General features: G+C 41.5%; 1 protein-coding gene and 1 non-coding gene across 5 annotated transcripts in view; one reads left to right on the top strand and one right to left on the bottom strand.

Moving 5' to 3' along the window:
• Nucleotides 1-3,170, bottom strand: part of PARD3B (par-3 family cell polarity regulator beta) — a 1,152,086-nt gene extending 1,148,916 nt beyond the window's left edge. For all 4 annotated transcript variants that reach the window (XM_025261969.3, XM_044924795.2, XM_044924800.2 and 1 more), the window contains exon 1: nucleotides 2,901-3,170. In XM_025261969.3, the coding sequence (XP_025117754.1) occupies nucleotides 2,901-3,020 (120 nt within the window). In that variant the 5' untranslated portion in view covers nucleotides 3,021-3,170. The remainder of the gene's footprint in view (nucleotides 1-2,900) is intronic.
• A 6,237-nt stretch (nucleotides 3,171-9,407) lies between these two features.
• TRNAS-GGA lies at nucleotides 9,408-9,480 on the top strand. The gene has a single exon. It is a non-coding gene; the product is annotated as a tRNA-Ser (tRNA).
• Nucleotides 9,481-19,513: the final 10,033 nt, after the last annotated feature.

Here is a 19,513-nt window from a genome sequence, read left to right as displayed (position 1 = left end):
GTCGGACACGACTGAAATGACTTAGTAGCAGCAGCAAAGCACCTAGAACAGTGCCTGCCCCAAGTAAGGACAATTCCTCTTGGTGGTTGTGTTATTACTACTGAGTAAGCCCATCCTCATCGACTTGCAGCTCCTGCAGCCCTCATTAAGTCTGTGCTTCTCTGGTGGTTCAGACAATAAAGAATCCACCTGCCAATGCGGGAGATCCAGGTTCTATCCCTGGGTCGAGGAAGAGCCTCTGGAGGAAGAAATGGCAACCCACTTCAATATTTTTGCCTGGAAAATGCCATGGACAGAGGAGCCTTGCAGGCTACAGTCCACTGGGTTGCAAAGAGTCGGACACGACTGACAGAGTAACACATGAGGGATTAAAACCTTGCTGTCCAGAGAAACAAACTGTTTAAACCTTTCACTAATTTAAAGAAATTGAATTTATGCCAACTTGTTTTTGAAATTGAATTTTGATATTTCTGGTCTTTTCCCATCATTTTCTAAATTCAATGGATAAAAGCATGGACTTTATCAGAGTATTTCATGACATTTTAGTTCCATTAGGAATATAATTTAATATTAGTTAAAGCCTTGTTATGATTACAATGCTATTTAAAACGAAACTATGAGAGAGGAGTATTTTGGGAGGAGAAAAATATCACTCTCCAGTTATTAAATTGAGATTTTAAAAGCCAAAGAAGGGAGGGAGAATTTATTAGTTGCAGGTGACCTTTAAATGTCACATTCACTAATATATAAATGTAAACACAGAAAAATGTAATGTCTGGTAATAATGGTAAACTGATCAATACAATTACATTATGGGATCTGTGATATTATAAATTATGCTTTCAGTACAGAATATTGATAGTTTTTTAACACCTTTTAAGATCAAATTATAATGCATTAAATATCCTATAGTTAATTCCCTGTGTGCTATTTATAAGCTTATAGCTTACTTCTATTACTTGGACAGCTCCATGTAGCGAATTTCTAAATATTCAAGGTTTTAGAATTAAATTATTTTTCACAATGTTTAAAAAAATAAAAATAAGTTTATCATCTCAATAAAACAACCTCTCCGTGAAATTTGCTTTAATAATTTGTCTAGAATAGCATGGTTAGGTTTAACCTTAGACTACTTTCAGAAGTTAGGAAAATAGGATTTTAAGGAAAACTGGTTACCAGTGTCACTTTTCATTTTTAACAGAATTACACAATATAAACAGCAGGCACTATGGTAACAAAGGAAAAAAACATTAGGTAAATACTTATATAGTTATATAGGCTACTTTGATTACTTTCTTTCTCTGCCTCAATTCCATTAGTAAAAAGTCCAGCTTTAGAGATTATATTTAATATATTAAAAGACCATTCTCTACACTCATCTTTAGCTCTTGACTGTTCACGGAAATATGCACATGCATTTATCCAGAGTGGAATTTTTTCCTGTATAATAATTCCAAGTGGAGGCACAGAGATGCAGAGATTTTCTTAAATGCCTCAGTTCTAGATATTTAGAGAAAACAACTGCTTTCATGCCTTGGATAACCGAGATGACATTAAAATAAACTACATCTTTCCATCGTTAAATTGGCCAACATACTATTTCTACAGTTCTCACAGCATGAGGACAAACATTAAGAGAACCACTGGCCTCTAAATTAAGAGTTTATGATTTGTCCTATTTGAGAAGATTTGGGGCAAACAAGATATCCTTTTGGAGGATTCAAAAAAAAAAAAAAAAAAAAAAAGATGCCCCTGGAGGACTTCATTTAAAGTTTTCATGGAAACTTTTTTCTTTAAAGAAGAAACAGGCCCAGGATGTTACCCAAACACTCAATATGAGTTCTAGAGTCTAGCTACGGCTTCTGAATATTTAAGTATGCCTTACACACTGGCTCAGAGGGTAAAGCGTCTGCCTGCAATGCAGGAGACCTGGGTTCGATCCCTGGGTCAGGAAGATCCCCCTGGAGAAGGAAATGGCAACCCATTCCAGTACTCTTTCCTGGAAAATCCCATGGACAGAGAAGCCTGGTAGACTACAGTCCATGGGATCGCAAAGAGTCGGACACGACTGAGCGACTTCACTTTCACTTTACACACTTACAAACACTTCTGGAACCTTACTTAGATTTCACTTGTTCTTGGCTTCAGGGACAGAGCTGGGAACAGTCTTTGTCATCATTTCGACAGTCACCCCGGACCTGACACTGCCCACACACTTAGTAGATGCTGATAGAAAGTGAGGTGTTAAAGTAAAAATAGCAGACTGGTTGGTGTCAGCACACAGCATCCTTCCACCTGACCTCCTGCTGGAGTCATTGAGAGAGGCCAGCTCCAGAGGCTGAAATTCCAAGGGCCTCATTAGTTGTAACTTCCGAGTATCTGTTACTTACACCAATCAACTTTCTAACCCAAGTATTAGAAGTAGGGCGGGCCTTAGCTGGTCAAAAATCACATCTGAGGTGAGCAACACCTTCGAGTGCTCCTCTGAGGTCTGTTCGCTCCAACAACTTCTACAGCAGTGCTTGTCAAACTTCACTGGCCATTGCAATCACCTGGGAGCTTGTTGAAAAGCAGATTTTGAGGCCGTGGGCTTGGACCGGGGCACCAGATGTTGCCGTTCTAACGAGCCCTCAAGTGATTCGGCTGCCGCGGTTCCAACCACCACCCTGAAACAAGCAAGGCCCACAAACGCCCAGATCCCTCATATTAGCAACATACAAAAGTTGCGGCCACAGGTCGTGACAAATCAGGTCGCCGAGGTGCTCCGCGTCCCCAGAGCGTCGCCACCCTGTCCTCGGGGCACCTGGCAGGTGCGGTGGCGGCGGAGCGCTCCCGGGTAGCCAGCCCGCAGCCGCGCCCCCTCCTCCGCCCCGCCCGCGCGCCCCCAGCGCCGCGCCCACCTTCTCGCGGGTCTTCAGGTACCGCTGCAGCGCCTGCTGTGTGAGCTCCCGGACGCGCAGCTGGCCCTCCTTGCAGGGCACCACGATTCCGGTCCTGCCGAAACACACGGTCACTTTCATCCTGGCCCCCGGCGACCACGCCGGGCCCGGCCGAACAGGTGTCTGGGCTGGCGGGCGCGGCCCCACTCTCAGGGTACACCGGGCGCCGGCGGAGACCCCGGGGCGCCTCTCCCCGGCCCCCCTTCCGGATCAGGGGCTCGCAGCAGCGCCCCTCTGCCCGGGGCAGGCGGCCGCCGGCGGGCGGGAATCGATCTGAGAGCAGGCGGCAGCGGGGAGAGCTACCTCCCAGGTGGCGGGGGGCCGGGGAAGCCGGGGGGCCGGGCTGCTCCTCCTGCTCCTGCTCCGGCTCCGGCTCGGGCCCGGCCCAGGCGGCTGCTCCCCGCCCGCCAAAGCGAAACTGCCGGCCTGGCCCTGGCCCTCGCCCTGGCCCTGGCCCTGGCCCTGGCGGCGGCGGGGCCGGCCCCAAGCCCCGGGCTGGAGTGGGCGGCGGCGGCGGCGGCGCGCGGGGCCAGAGTTGGGAGGAAACTTTTGCGCCGGATCCCAACTCCTCCGCCGCGCGCCGCGCTCTGGGCTCCCGCGGCCCCCGGGCCGGCCTGGGCCCGGCTCTTAAAGGGGCCGCGGCGCTCCCCGGGCCCGCCGTGCACTCGGCAGCGCGGGGCGGGGGCCGTGCGGGGCGGTAACCGGAGACCGGAGACTGCTCCCCCTCCCTCGGTCTCTCCCTGGCTCTGTCCCTCCCGCACACGCATGGATCTCTAGGGAATTGTAACGGGACCTCAGAGCTCCCCACCGGGAGATTGAAACCGGATCTCATAAAGCACACTCCAGGGAATAGCTGACAGACTGCAGAGCTACACCCTTAAAACCAAGGGATTGGAGCCAGATTCGAGGAGAGCCCGGGAGCAGGTGCTTCTCGCCCCGCCCACCGAAAACACCTCTAGGCGTGGAGGTTCGCAGATATTGAGCTGCAGCGGTGGCCAAAGGACCTATTAAGAATTTAGTCTTGAGCACAGCATCACATCTGCCCTCTAAAGCTCTTTGATGGAAAAAAGTGAAAGGATTCTTGGGGAAAACGTAGTAGTGGAATCTTCCTTTTAGGGAGAACACTCAATATTCCCTCAAAAGGCCACATCCCTGACCCAGATATGATGGTGGATGTTCACATTTAGCCTTCTGAAATGTGCTTCCGGTCGAACTTTTGACTACAGAAAAATAAATTTCAACACTTTTAAGCTTATGATTTTGTAGATGTGTATCCATCACCAATTGAATTTGGCATCTCTGGGGTGGGGTAAATCGACAGATAACATCTGTACCATTTTTAGCTCACACATAAATGAGCTCCTTTGAACGCCAACAATTACCCTTTAAGGAAAGTATTATTCTTCCCAATTTATCATAAAGAATGGTACCCAGGAAGATTAAGGAAATGAGATGACCATGGAGTTAGTTATGCTAAGAGGAACTCCATTCTTCCAACGCTCAATCCCTCGTCTCCCCCCACTTTTCTTCACAATCCAGCTCATCCAACAAGTTCCTCAGGACTACATCATGTATTTTTCTAAAAAAGAGATTTGTTCCACTGCCTACCAGGTGGCGTTAAGGCAGTGCTATCAGTTTTATTAAGCATGAAAATCTTTTCTGAAGTTGTGGTGTAGTTTCTTTTTGTTACCGTTCAGTCATCAAGTCTTGACTGACTCTGTGATCCCATGGACTGAAGCATGCCAGACTTCCTTGTTCTTCACTATCTCTCAGCGTTTACTCAAATGCATGTCCATTGAGTCAATGATGTCATCCAACAATCTCATCCTCTGTCATCACCTTCTCCTCCTGCCCTCAACCTTTCCCAGCATCAAGGTCATTTCCAATGAATTGGCTCTTGGCACTGGGTGACCAAAGTATTGAAGGTTCATCTTCAGCATCAATCCTTCCAATGAATATTCAGGTTTGATTTCCTTTCGGGTTGACTGGTTTGATATCCTTGCTGTCCAAGGGACTCTCAAGAGTCTTCCCCAGCACAATTTGAAAGCATCAGTTCTTCACTGCTCAGCCTTTTTTATGGTCCAACTCTCACATCCATACGTGACTACTGGAGAAACCATAGCTTTGACTGTACAGATTTTTGTGGGCAAAGTGATGTCTCTGCTTTTTAATGCAGTATCTAGGGTTGTCATAGATTTTCTTCCAAGAAGCAAGCGTCTTTTAATTTCATGGTTGCAGTTTTAAATTTTTTAATTCATTCATACATGCAATATTTGTGTGTGTGTGTGTGTGTGTGCGCACGTGCATGCATGGTCTTCTATGTACAGGGCCTTATATAACATCAGTGGCGTATATTTGAATGTCATGATCAAAGAGGATCATGAGGACTAAGAAGTTGATTTTAAGAAGGTGTATATATATGGCTGAGTCCCTTCGCTGTTCACCTGAAACTATCACAACATTATTAATTGACTATACCCCAATACAAAGTAAAAAGTTTAAAAAGAATTACACACACAAGAAGATGTATATTAGTATTAATTTACTTGCAAACCCAATATAAACTAATTTAAATAAACTAAAGAGAGGATCTATTTCCTTATAAAATCAGAAAAACCAAAGAACATTCCTTTGAGGCAAGACCAAATCCAGAAACTCAGTGTCCTCATGGTCATCTCTCTCCATCTGCTGGCTCTGTGTTCCTCTGCATTTGTTGCCATTCTCGGACAGTCTGTCCCTCAGGAGGCAAAGATGGCCAGACCCCGTGTTTCAAGTTTATACAGTCTGATAGGCAGCCATCCCAGACATCACTGAGCCTTTTGCTGGTGAGGACTTACATATCCAAGCTTAAGTCACGTACCTTGCCTCTGGCAAGATGAATGCAGCATTGATCGACCAGGCCTGATTCACCTGCCGCTAAATCATACGGAATAAGAACAGGAGAATGGTGAACCACAATAGATGAGACAAAAATAAAAATTTAGCCATAACAAAATGTAAGATTGTTTCCCACCCTCAAAGTTCTCATAGATAGTAGAGGCAACAAGATCTACAGATGCGAAGTTAAATAGAAATTACAAAACAACAATGAATGTGATAATTCTACTGAACATTATTGATTTAAAAACATTGCAGGCACTGTTCTAGGTGTAGATAGATGATTGATATTACATATGTACAGATATATGCATACATGTATATGTATACATCATATGTTATATATCTACATTTTATTTCTCTTTGCAATAACCTTAGAAGGGAGATATTTTTTTATCTTCCTTTTAGAGATGAGGAAACTGAGGCCAAGAAAGGTGAAGATCACATTCTTAGAAAGTACTGGAGACCAGTTTAGAACCTAGAGTATCTGAATCCAGAGTCTTCATAGCCACGACTGTGCTGATCTTATATGGGAAACTCCAGATGAGCAGAGTGAACAAATAAATACTAATACAGGACTTTCATGTGTGACACTTTTAATATTGCATATTATATGGACACTTAGGATAGTACAGAGCAAAGGTTTTTAACTGATGTAATAGTCTTGCATGTTACCATTCTTTATGCTTCATGGTGCTTTTTTTTTTTTTCTTTAATTCTTCTTCACACTTGCTCCAGATTCCTCCTCTTCTGCTCAGTGAATAGCTCCTGCTCTTCTTCCCATCACAAAGTTTCAGCTTTAGCCCTTCCTCAATATCTAGAGCCCAGATCCACTGTCCTTAGGGATTTGAGAAACTCCAGATGAATCACAAAGAACACCCAAATTCTCCAAATCCCGCTTTTAGAAAGAGTGGAATCAGGTCTTGTGAGTGCAGCAGAAGTTGTGAGGTGTGAAATGAAGGTACAGTGGAGGTGAGCACAGATGTGAACAAGGCATTGTACAATCCTGCACACTATGGAGCAAATGTTAATGATCCAAACTAGTATTATAAAAACATTTTAGTGTTTACATTTCAAGTTTATTAGATAGCCATATTTAATTTATTATTCAACTTTGTCATACCATACGTAGAAGCGATTTATCATATATTAAGAAGTGATAGAAGAGAACATAGTTGCAACACACAGAAACTCAGGCCCAGCAAATTCCTAAATCAATATTTCATGCCCCATGGGACCTTCTGGGCAGAAGACAATAGATAATTTTTCTTGATTGAGTAACACTAGAGGATTCTAGGTCTGGGCTCCATTTTCTTGTTTTGCCTGTTGGATAGGTAAATATTGCCTATGGTGTGATATTTTCCCATTTGTTATCCAACAGCATAGCAAGCCTTGGAGTAGCCTGTGAAAACGTGTTATGCAGAGAACAATAATACTGACTGATATTACTAAAACACTCTGTGTTATGGAAACTATAACTAAAATGTCAGGTACCGTTGGGTATATATTGAAGAAAGAATGATAATTTTTAATATATAGCTGATCAGTCATCCATTCTGATGTTTTGCACTATTAAAAAATAAAATATTTTTATCTTTCAAGAAATTATGTATAACAAGCAATATTTATTGCAAGAAACTAATTGAATGGGAGATAAGCTTTTTCTGAAGATCCTTGGAGCAATTAATATAATAGATTATGTTCTTAGGTTCCTTATTAAAGCAGGTACCAAAGTGATAGCATAAGAGAAAAATTGGTATGATTTTTCATTCTTTCCTTCAATGTTTAAAATCAAAGGATTTGGTTTATTTTCTTTAATTTGGCAAGAATAAGTTTTTCTTAAGAGATGTTTATCTCTAAATGCCTTATGGCATTCATCTGTTGACTGTTTCTATAGGTCTCCTTATAACATAAACATTTTACACCCTAAAGAGAGTATTGTGGGCTATCAACTTTTGAGAGGTTCTTATTTATGCCTCTTCTGTAAGCTAGACTTGTAAGTTTCCACAGTGTTTTTCCTAGACCACCCCTCCTTATAGTGAATTCAACCCTATGAATATTAATATCCTACTTTGATTTATGTTTTCTTGGAAAAGACCTGAATCATGAAATGAGTGCCTCTTTATAAAAACAAAATAAACAAACCAACACAAAGTCAGAAAATTGTTCCAGTTCTGTTTCATTTAGAGTTGATCACGAGTTAGATGTTTTCCCTCATTATGTGATCTCCTTCTCTGAAGCATATTGTTGTTTAGTCACAAAGTTGTGTCCAACTGTGCAGCCCCATGGACTGCAGCCCACCAGGCTCCTCTGTGTGTGGGATTTCCCAGGCAAGAATACTGGAGTGGGTTGCCATTCTCTTCTCCAGCGGACCTTCCCTACTCAGGAAATGAACCATGTCTCCTGCAATGCAGGTGATTCCTTACCACTAAGGCACCAGGGGCAACCCTGAAGTATATTAAGGTCCATGAATGCTGACCCCTAGGAAGAGATGCTACTTAGAGCATCAAGATTGCTGGGAGAAATATCAATAACCTCAGATATGCAAATGACACCACCCTTATGGCAGAAAGCAAAGAGAAACTGAAGAGACTCTTGATGAAAGTGAAAGAAGAGAGTAAAAAAGTTGGCTTAAAGCTCAACATTCAGAAAACGAAGACCATGGCATCCAGTCCCTTCACTTCATGGCAAATAGATGGGGAAACAGTGGAAACAGTGGCTGACTTTATTTTGGGGGGGGGCTTCAAAATCACTGCAGATGGTGATTGCAGCCATAAAATTAAAAGACACTTGCTCCTTGGAAGAAAAGCTATGACCAACCTAGACAGCATATTAAAAAGCAGAGACATTACTTTGCTGACAGAGGCCCATCTAGACAAAGCTTTGGTTTTTCCAGTAGCCATGTATGGATGTGAGAGTTGGACTATAAAGAAAGCTGAGCCCTGAAGAACTGATGCTTTTGAACTGTGGTGTTGAAGAAAACTCTTGATAGTCCCTTGGACACCAAGAAGATCATGGGGATTCTCCAGACAAGAATACTGGAGTGGGTTGCCATGCCCTCCTCCAGGGGATCTTCCCAACCCAGGGATTGAACCCAGGTCTCTTGCATTGCAGGCGGATTCTTTACCATCTGAGCCACCAGGGAAGCCCATCTAGGGACTAGATATTCAGATTTAGGGACCATAGTTTTGGAGGTGAATACATCAGAATAGAGATTATCCCAAAAGGGAAAAAAGGAGTTTAGAAGGAAAAAACAAGAGGACTAGACTAGAACCCTGGAGAATGCCAATATTGAAGAGAGGGATACAGAGAAGTTACACTGTGTATGATGATGCATTATTAATTATAAGTTAATATTTTACTATGTATATAAAGTATTATCAATGTCAAAGATATGATAAGAAAGGGTGCTGCTGCCCTAGTGAAGACATAATGGTGGAGAACAGGAAATTGAATGTTAAAAATGGAAGGCAAGATAGTTTGACTGGAACAGATAGGCTTCATCAGAGCACAACATAGAATATAAGGTTATAAAGATATGGAAGAAGGAAATGATTGAGGGAAATAATTGAGGGAGAACTATGAGATACATCCCTGGTGGCTCAGAGGTTAAAGCATCTGCCTGGAATGCAGGAGACCTGGGTTCAATTCCTGGGTCAGGGAAGATCCCCTGGAGAAGGAAACGGCAACCCACTCCAGTACTCTTGCCTGGAGAATCCCATGGAGGGAGGAGCCTGGTAGGCTACAGTCCATGGGGTGGCAAAGAGTTGGACACGACTGAGCGACTTCACTTTCACTTTCTATGACATATAGACTAGGGAGTCTGGATCTGTTTCACCAAAGAAATATCTTCTTAGTGCTTGAGCAAAGGTGTAATATTCATAAAATAGCATTTGATTGTTATTCTGACATCTTCCTGTATAAAGAATTACAGTAGTACATAACTAAAAGTTGGGGAGAATCCAAAAGAAGCATGCTGGAGTAAATTGCATAAAACTATATTGAAGTGAAACATCATATATGCACACAGTGTGGAATATCCCTACCTGTACCTGTGCTTATCCAAAGTAACGGACTATATGATTGCTAATATTCCACCCTACTGCTCTTCCGTGCATGGGAAGCAGAGGGTGCCCCATGACTCAGAGTCTAGTCAGGCAAACTAAAAACAGACCTTATCTCAAACAGAGGGAATTAAATACAAGTTAATTGCACTGTTGATGGAAGGGCTGAAAAACCAAACAGGAAATGCAAGGCAACTTAGAGATTCCCCACAGCAGGAAACAGCTTCTTTCTCTTGGACTGGCTGGATGCAGAGAGGAGGTAGTAGTCTTAGCAGAATCCAGAAGTTGGGCAGCCTGGCAGGAGCTAAAACCTTAGCAGGGACTACCTGGAAGAAGCTGGGAGCTCTGAGAAAGGGACCATCCCTGGGCAACCTGGAACTATAAGGAGTTGCATCATGAAAACATGGTCAGAAGACAGAGATAGAGACAGATTTGGGAGAAAGACAGAGAAATAGCCATATCCCAGGATCGCTTTCTCCTGTCTTTCATGCTTCCACTAGTGTCTCGCACTTGCTGAACAAGCTGGAAGCATTTTAGCAAGAAGGGTGGGGAAATATTTGGGAGCAAACATAATGACTGGCCCAGAAGGTCTTTCCTGGCAGGATTCTATAGTAATTCATAAATAGAGGTTTTAAGTCTCACAAATATTTTTGATTTAAGAAACATGCTAATAATAATTTCAATTCAATTTGGTATATTTATGAAACAGCATTTCCCCTAAACTAGGTTAAAATCATGATTTTTTCAAGCGAAAGTGCTTTTACATTTTAACAGTGAAATGTATAGGCTTACCCTTGATTGCTGAGTAACTATTAATTTCCATCATTTAAGAAATAAAAAAAATTACTACTCTTGCTCAGTCATCAGACTCAAATTAATAGTTTTGTTTAGTTTTGATTACACAGGACTATAAGCAGCAAATCCAAAAATCCTGTTAATATTGAATACTGAAGATGTCTGACTATACAATGCTATCTGATAATATTTCATTTATTTTACATGGCTTTTTTAAAACACTAATCCGTGGATTCATGATGGAAGCTTTGAAGACTATTTGGGTTTAAACTTGTGATTCCTTTGTATAAAATTATTCGAGAAATCCATTAATACTTTACCATGTGTTTACATGAATAATAAGTGATTTTTCCTTTAATACTATCAGGAAAATTTGATTTAATTTTTTTTTTTTTCCTTTAAGAATGTGCACTCTTGTTAGGACATGTTAGTACTCTTGTTAGGACACATTAGTTACAACTTTTTGCAATTATCTTCAAACTCCTTTTTATATAACTGGAATATAAATATAATAAAGAATACAAATAAGTTATACATGGACTTCAATGTACCTCACAAGACACAAAAGGAATAAATTTCACAGCAAATGAAAAGAGCTATCAATTTGCCAAGTAAAGTTAAGTGTCAGTTGGTCAGTCATGTCTGACTCCTTGTGATTCCATGGACTGTAACCAAAGACTCCTCTGTCCATGAAATTCTCCAGGCAAGAATACTGGAGTGGGTTACCATTTCCTACTCCAAGGGATCTTCCCAACCCAGGGATCGAAGCACGTCTCTTCTGTCTCCTACATTGGCACGAGGGATCGTTACCACTACCAGCACCTGGGAAGCTCCATCAATTTGCCAAGTGCATAATAAAATTTTGGCACTTGATACCCCCAAATGATGAGGTATAAATGATGAGCAGCATATGCTGGTCATGATCTTTACCAAACTTAATGAGCTTTTTCTAGCTGTTCAGTTCAGTTCAGTTCATTCGCTCAGTCATGTCTGATTCTTTGCGACCCCATAAACCTCAGCACACCGGGCCTCACTGTCCATCACTAACTTCCGGAGTTCACCCAAACCCACATCCATTGAGTCGGTGATGCCATCCAACGATCTCATCTTCTGTCGTCCCCTTCTCCTCCTGCCCTCAATCTTTCCCAGCATTCAGGGTCTTTTCAAATGAGTCAGCTCTTCACATCAAGTGGCCAAAGTACTGGAGTTTCAGCTTCAACATCAGTCCTTCCAATGAACACCCAGGACTGATCTCCCTTAGGATGGACTGGTTGGATCTCCTTGCAGTCCAAGGGACTCTCAAGAGTTTTCTCCAACACCACAGTTCAAAAGCATCAATTTTTCGGCACTCAGCTTTCTTTATAGTCCAACTCTCACATCCATACATGGCTACTGGAAAAATCGAAGTTTTGACTAGACAGACCTTTGTTGGCAAAGTAATGTCTCTGCTTTTCAATATGCTATCTAGGTTGGTCATAACTGTCCTTCCACGGAGTAAGCATATTTTAATTTCATGGCTGCAATCACCATCTGCAGTGATTTTGGAGCCCCCAAAAATAAAGTCAGCCTGTTTCCACTGAAACTGTTTCCACTGTTTCCCCATCTATTTGCCATGAAGTGAAGGGACTGGATGCCATGATCTTAGTTTTCTGAATGTTGAGCTTTAAGCCAACTTTTTTACTCTCCTCTTTCACTTTCATCAAGAGGCTTTTTAGTTCCTCTTCACTTTCTGCCATAAGGGTGGTGTTATCTGCATATCTGAGGTTATTGATATTTCTCCCAGCAATCTTGATTCCAGCTTGTGCTTCTTCCAGCCCAGCATTTCTCATGTTGTACTCTGCATATAAATTAAATAAGCAGGGTGACAATATATAGCCTTGATGTACTCCTTTTCCTGTTTGGAACCAGTCTGTTGTTCCATGTCCAGTTCTAACTGTTGCTTCCTGACCTGCATATAGGTTTCTCAAGAAGCAGGTCAGGTGGTCTGGTATTCCCATCTCTTTCCGAATTTTCCACAGTTTATTGTGATCCATGCAGTCAAAGGCTTTGGCATGGTCAATAAAGCAGAAATAGATGTTTTTCTGGAACTCTCTTGCTTTTTCGATAATCGAGCGGGTGTTGGCAATTTGATCTCTGGTTCCTCTGCCTTTTCTAAAACCAGCTTGAACATCTGGAAGTTCACAGTTCACGTATTGCTGAAGCCTGGCTTGGAGAATTTTGAGCATTACTTTGCTAGTGTGTGAGATGAGTGCAATCGTGCAGTAGTTTGAGCATTCTTTGGCATTGCTTTTCTTTGGGATTGGAATGAAAACTAACCTTTTCCAGTCCTGTGGCCACTGCTGCGTTTTCTAAACTTGCTGGCAGCAGCACTTTCACAGCATCATCTTTCAGGATTTGGAATAGCTCAACTGGAATTCCATCACCTCCACTAGCTTTGTTCATAGTGATGCTTTCTAAGGCCCACTTGACTTCACATTCCAGGGTGTCTGGCTCTAGGTGAATGATCACACCATCGTTATTATCTGGGTCATGAAGATCTTTTTTGGATAGTTCTGTGTATTCTTGCCACCTCTTCTTAATATCTTCTGCTTCTGTTAGGTCTATACTATTACTGTCCTTTATTGAGCCCATCTTTGCATGAAATGTTCCCTTGGTATCTCTAATTTTCTTGAAGAGATCTCTAGTCTTTCCCATTCTATTGTTTTCCTCTATTTCTCTGCATTGATCTCTGAGGAAGGCTTTCTTATCTCTCCTTGCTATTCTTTGGAACTCTGCATTCAAATGGGTATAACTTTCCTTTTCTCCTTTGCTTTTGGCTTCTCTTCTTTTCTCAGCTATTTGTAAGACCTCCTCAGACAGCCATTTTGCCTTTTTGCATTTCTTTTTCTTTGGATGATCTTGATCCCTGTCTCCTGTACAATGTCATGAACCTCCGTCCATAGTTCATCAGGCACTCTGTCTGTCAGATCTGGGCCCTTAAATCTATTTCTCACTTCTTCCACTATATAATCATAAGGGATTTGATTTAGGTCATACCTGAATGGTCTAGTGGTTTTCCCCATTTTCTTCAATTTAAGTCTGAATTTGGCAATAAGGAGTTCATGATATGAGCCACAGTCAGCTCCTGGTCTTGTTTTTGCTGACTATATAGAGCTTCTCCATCTTTAAGTTCCCTTATTGTATCTCCCATATAAGTTCTTTGAAGGACTAGTATAGCTACTGATTACACCAAGAGTGGCCTCTAATTCAAGGACAACCATCCATAGACTAAATGATGGCCCATGACATAACCTGATAGTAAGAGCTATACCTGGTAAAGTAATTGTAAGTTGGTAAGGATACCAGGGGTAAAGTAATTGGTGATTTGCAAAACTAATGAAACTGTTTCCTTTCTAGTCAGTAGGCTGGAGAATAAGGAGAATTGGCTGCTTATAAGCCCAATTCAATTCTTGAGGTCCCAGTGGTCCATGAAAATGACAAGGCGCTTTTGGAGCTGCCTCAGCTTTTCATTGACCTCTACCCACCTACAGGCATTGTCACAATGGTTGTTACTGTCCAAATTATTTTTCATTATATTATTCTGAATAAGGCCAGTCTTTAATCCAAACCAAAAAACTATCTGTAGCAAAGAACACAAATATTAATAAATTAAAGAAGAAACAAGTTTATAAACAATAAGTTAGTGAACACTGAGTCATGGATGCAAAGATCTGAAATTATATGATTGCCAGAATGAACCCAGGGCATACTCGCAGTGAACTGCTTTATAAATGGGAGTAACATGGCAGTCCATGGATACTTCAGTAAATTTTCTTGAAGAAAAAAAAAATGAACACTAGTTTGCAGGGGTTTGTAAGGATACTCTGGGTGGGAAAGGCCAACCTAAGAACAGAGTCAAAGTGCGTGACTTTTCTGCATTCCAGAATATAGAGATGAATGTTTCCCTCTAAAGTCTCAAATAAGTAACTGCATCTGACTGTTGTAAATATGGCCAACAGACCCAGAGACAACCAAACTGCGTTCATGAAAAGCACTATGTTAGGAGGAATTTGTTGGAAGAGCATTGAACCTTCCTATAGTAATTGTGTAGGCTATGATGCATCCCACAGATCTCCCTTTAGGACTCTGAGCACTTACTCTCCTGGTGCTAGAACTGTTGACAGCTGAGACTCTCAGCTAAATTTCTGTCCAAGAACTTCTCTTCAGCGGAGTATAGCCTCCCTGCCTGAAATCATGTCTCATAGTGGTGTAGCCCACATGCCCACATTCATTGAGTGACCTATGATAGGGAGACGGGGTGGGAGTAGCCCGTGAAGGTCCAGATAATCTGCATTAAAACTAGTCAACTCTGAATGGTCATTCCACTTACAGCAGACCTTTGTTGAAAATGCATCCCTATGCAATTCGTTTCTCTGCACAATCGTATTTCCTTCACTACACAATCCTATTTCCTCCTATTTCCACACAAGAATTTATTTTGAGCATACTCTCCAATAAATTTCTACATGTGGATCTCCATCTAACACTGTGTTCTCCAAATAACACAACCTAAAACACAATGTAATAAAAGAGCTCTGTTAAGAATTTAGAGACACATGGTTTGCATGTAAATGAGGACTCTGGTAATGACTGATATACCAATTTAAAGATTAAAGTGAATGGATAAAGTAAAGAGAGTATGTATTGTAAAAAATCAAGAAGGCAGACTAGCAGAAGATGGAGCAAAAGAGACTTGTTCAGTCACTCAGTCATGTCCAACTCTTTGGGACCCCATGGACTGCAGCACACCAGGCTTCCCTGTCCTTCACCATCTCCTGGAACTTGCTCAAGCTCATGTCCATTGAATCAGTCACACCATCCAACCATCTCAACCTTCAGTTCAGTTCAGTTCAGTCGCTCAGTCGTGTCCAACTCTTTGCGACCCCATGAACTGCAGCACGCCAGGCCTCCCTGTCCATCACCAACTCCCGGAGTTCACTAAGACTCACGTCCATCGAGTCAGTGATGCCATCCAGCCATCTCATCCTCTGTCGTCCCCTTCTCCTCCTGCCCTCAATCCCTCCCAGCATCAGAGTCTTTTCCAATGAGTCAACTCTTTGCATGAGGTGGCCAAAGTATTGGAGTTTCAGCTTTAGCATCAGTCCTTCCAAAGAACACCCAGGACTGATCTCCTTTAGAATGGACTGGTTGGATCTCCTTGCAGTCCAAGGGACTCTCAAGAGTCTGCTCCAACACCACAGTGATAATAATTCAGTAAGGGTGGTTCACAACTGGACTGAATTTAGGGGTGATTTAGGAGGTGAGGGTGGACTGCTTATAAAATAAATCCCTAAGATCTTCCCACCCCTCCTACCATGTGAGAACACAAGAAATGATAATCTATAAACCAGGAAGTGGATTCTCACTAGACACTGAATCTACTGGCACCTTGGTCTTGTACTTCCCAGCCTTCAGAATCATGAAAAATGAAATAAATTTCTGTTGTTTATAAGTCACCTAGTCAATGATATTCTAACACCTGGACAGATCAAGATACAGTGGTAAACAAGAAATATAACACCTTTCCTCTCCTAGGGGTTACATTTTATGGAAAGAAGACTAAGATCAGCAGAATTTGGCCAAGAGGGGAATTAGTACAAATTTTCATAGTTCGTTTTCTGAAAATTTCAGTAACTCTTTCTTCTGTGAGGTTGTGTCACTCCTGACAATGGAATGGCTAATAAGTGTTTTGGATCCTCATCAATTTCATGTGTGCCTTAGGGAAATACTCAAAGGATATTTTAAGTAATGAAAGATGACTGATGAGGGCATTGTTTATTTCATTTCTTAATCTATCACCTCAGTTCAGTTGCTCAGTTGTGTCCTACTCTTTGTGACCCCATGGACTGCAGCATGCCAGGCCTCCCTGTCCATCATCAACTCCGAGTTTACTCAAACTCATGTCCATTGAATCAGTGATGCCATCCAACCATCTCATCCTCTTTATCTATACTTGTCATCAAATTTGAGAATTAAGAGTGGTAATCCACAGAATCATTTTTTTTTTTAAACCCAATTCTCAAACTCTGAGAGCTTACACAGTTTTGCTTTGAAGGTAATGATTCTAAGACCCTCTCAAAAAAAAAAAAAAAAAAAATTGTGCTTACCTAACCAAATTTTTGAGCCACTGTTTAGCTTATAGTTAAGTTTAACAATGAATCCATTCTCCTCTTCTAAGATTCTCCCCTAGTCTTGATATTCTGTCTCTCCTTTTCTGGAGTAAAATAAAAATTCAATATTAGAAAAATCTACTTATATTGTTTCCTAGCTAATCAGTATACATCTTGATAGCTGACTAACTTTTCAAAATTACTTCTCATTTTATTACAGATGATCTCACCTGAAACCACTGAATTTTGGTATTTTTAGTTTTAACATTTGTATCAGTCAGGGTTCTAAGAAGAATCAGATAGCCCACTTGAACTGGTTAAGTGATGAGACTTAAATAGAAGAAAAACTTGCAGGCATGGGCAGCTTTAGGCAAACCAACAGTGGAAGGTGCAGCAATTCAGAGTTAGTGAAATGGGGAGATGGTACCAACCCTATGCAGAGCAATATGAAAAGGAACATCGAATATGAACAGTAGCCTACACAGAGATGTAATAGGAAGGAGGCTGGAGGAATAATCTCCCACAGATGAATTTCATTGGTCAAATCTATTGGAAGACAGAAGGCAAGGGTGGCCAGTAAAACTCTTAGAGCCAACAGTAGGGTAGAAAAGAGTGGAGTGTTTCACTATGAATAAGGCATCTTTAGGATGTGCAATGGTGTGGACTGTGGACTTACCCTTTTGATATTTTACCCATTCTAGAGTTGGCCAATCCATCAAGTTTGCTTGAGGCACCAAGGCCTCAAAGACTGTCTTGTGGCTTGATCTCTTAAAACATGACTTTCACTTGATAAGAAAGCCAGTTATTACCATTGAAGCAGATAGACCTTTTCTAAATAATTTAAAAATTACTGAGGATGTTCAAAATGTTTTACCTGTTCTCTTGATGTCAGTTTTGTTGTGCAGAAAAACCAAACTTTCATGTAAAACATCTATTGGTATCATCACTTGAATAAGAACACTGAACTGAAAGGGACTATTTTTTATACTCCACTTAACTTTTGCATTGTTACTTTTCCTAAGCATTGCTATCATATATAGCAATGTGTGTGTGTATTATTATTATACATTTTACATATTTAAAAGATTAAAGTCAAGTGCTAGACTCATGTCAGATAGACTATATAAACTGTTTCAGACCTATGAACAACTTATGAATGACATAAATGTTGACTAAAAAGATGCACAACTTGAGAGTTGCAAGTTAAGTTTTATTTGGGGCAAAATAAGGACTGCAGCCAAGAAGACAGCACCTCAGATAGCTCTGAGAGACTGCTCCAAAGAGCTACTGGAGGAAGGTCAATATATAAGTTTTTGGTGAAGAGGGAGTTCAGGGCAATCAAGTGCCTACTTTACAAGAGGTTTTCTGCTAGTCACCAGAGAGAAGCTGATGTTATCATGAAGGGATTTAGTGCTTTTCTAGGTATGTGGTTCAGTTGCTCAGTCATGTCCAACTCATGTGACCCCATGGACTGCAGCACACCAGGCTTCCCTGTCCTTTGCTATCTCCCAGAGTTTGCTCATACTCATGTCCATTGAGTTGATGATGTCATCCAACCATCTCATCCTCTGTCACCTCCTTCTCCTCCTGCTCTCAGTCTTTCCCAGCATCAGGGTCTTTTCCCATGAGTGTTCCTCACATCAGGTGGCCAAGGTATTTCTAGGTAGGAAGAGATGCAAAGATTGAGATCATGATGGGTTCCTGAAAATATCTAAGTATCTTAAAGACCTGTTCCACCAGATTGCCTGGAGCACAGAGTGCCTCCCTCCACCCTGAACTCCCTCAGGGGGTGTTGAAGGTCCACAGCAGCACATGGTTCAGTCTCTGCAAAGGCAGATGGCAAATGCCCTTGGCAAACACAGATTTGTAGTTGACATAAATTTATGAGCAGATAGTTAGAAATTTGGCTTCTTGAGCTTGTGTCCTTGGGCTCAACGTGGTAGTGGGTAATGGTGGAAAAAATATGTGGAAAATCAAGACCTATTTTCAGATTTCTTTTCCTAAGATCTTTTAAACAGTTGTAACAAACTTATCAACATATTACCCCTTTTAAAATGTACCACTTTTCTAGACTGCTCAAGAGGACAAGTCACTGCTTCTTCCTATGTTTTGTTTAGAATGGAAGGGCTCAGAGTTTTAAATATCACCTCATGTTCTCCTTATGATCACCAAGAAAATGTCTTTCATCTCTGTACAAGTGATATCGGGGAGCTTTGAGCAAAACAATCAGAATAAAATAATGCCCCAAAGGTCTAGTTGCCTTGTCTGTTTCCAAGTGGGGGGCATGTTTGAGAACTGTTCACATAGAACATTTCGGCTGATATTAAAAAGAAGAGTAAGAACATCCAACTTTAGAAAGGAGGGAATTTTGAAGATACATAAGAATGATCATTAAAGCACCTCAAAACTCAGTTAAACAAAGGAAAATCAAAGGATGAGTCCAGAGACAGTAAGTACAAAACCAGAGTCTGGAAGGGCTGGCTAATGAGCTTTCAGATTAAGTTCTGATCAAAAGATTAGAGAATAGCTCTCTTCAGAGCCTGGCAATTATCATGTTTGAAGCTGTAACAAAGACAATGATATTAACATATCTAAGGGAAGAAAGTGTTAACAGGAAATTCTCGATGGGGGGCAGCATGCGGAAAATGAGAAGGGGACCAAGAACAAGGCCTATAAATCCCAACCAGTG

Source organism: Bubalus bubalis, chromosome 2, assembly GCF_019923935.1.
Source record: "Bubalus bubalis isolate 160015118507 breed Murrah chromosome 2, NDDB_SH_1, whole genome shotgun sequence".
Taxonomy (NCBI): Eukaryota; Metazoa; Chordata; class Mammalia; order Artiodactyla; family Bovidae; genus Bubalus; species Bubalus bubalis.
This window is presented reverse-complemented; position numbering and strand designations above follow the sequence as displayed.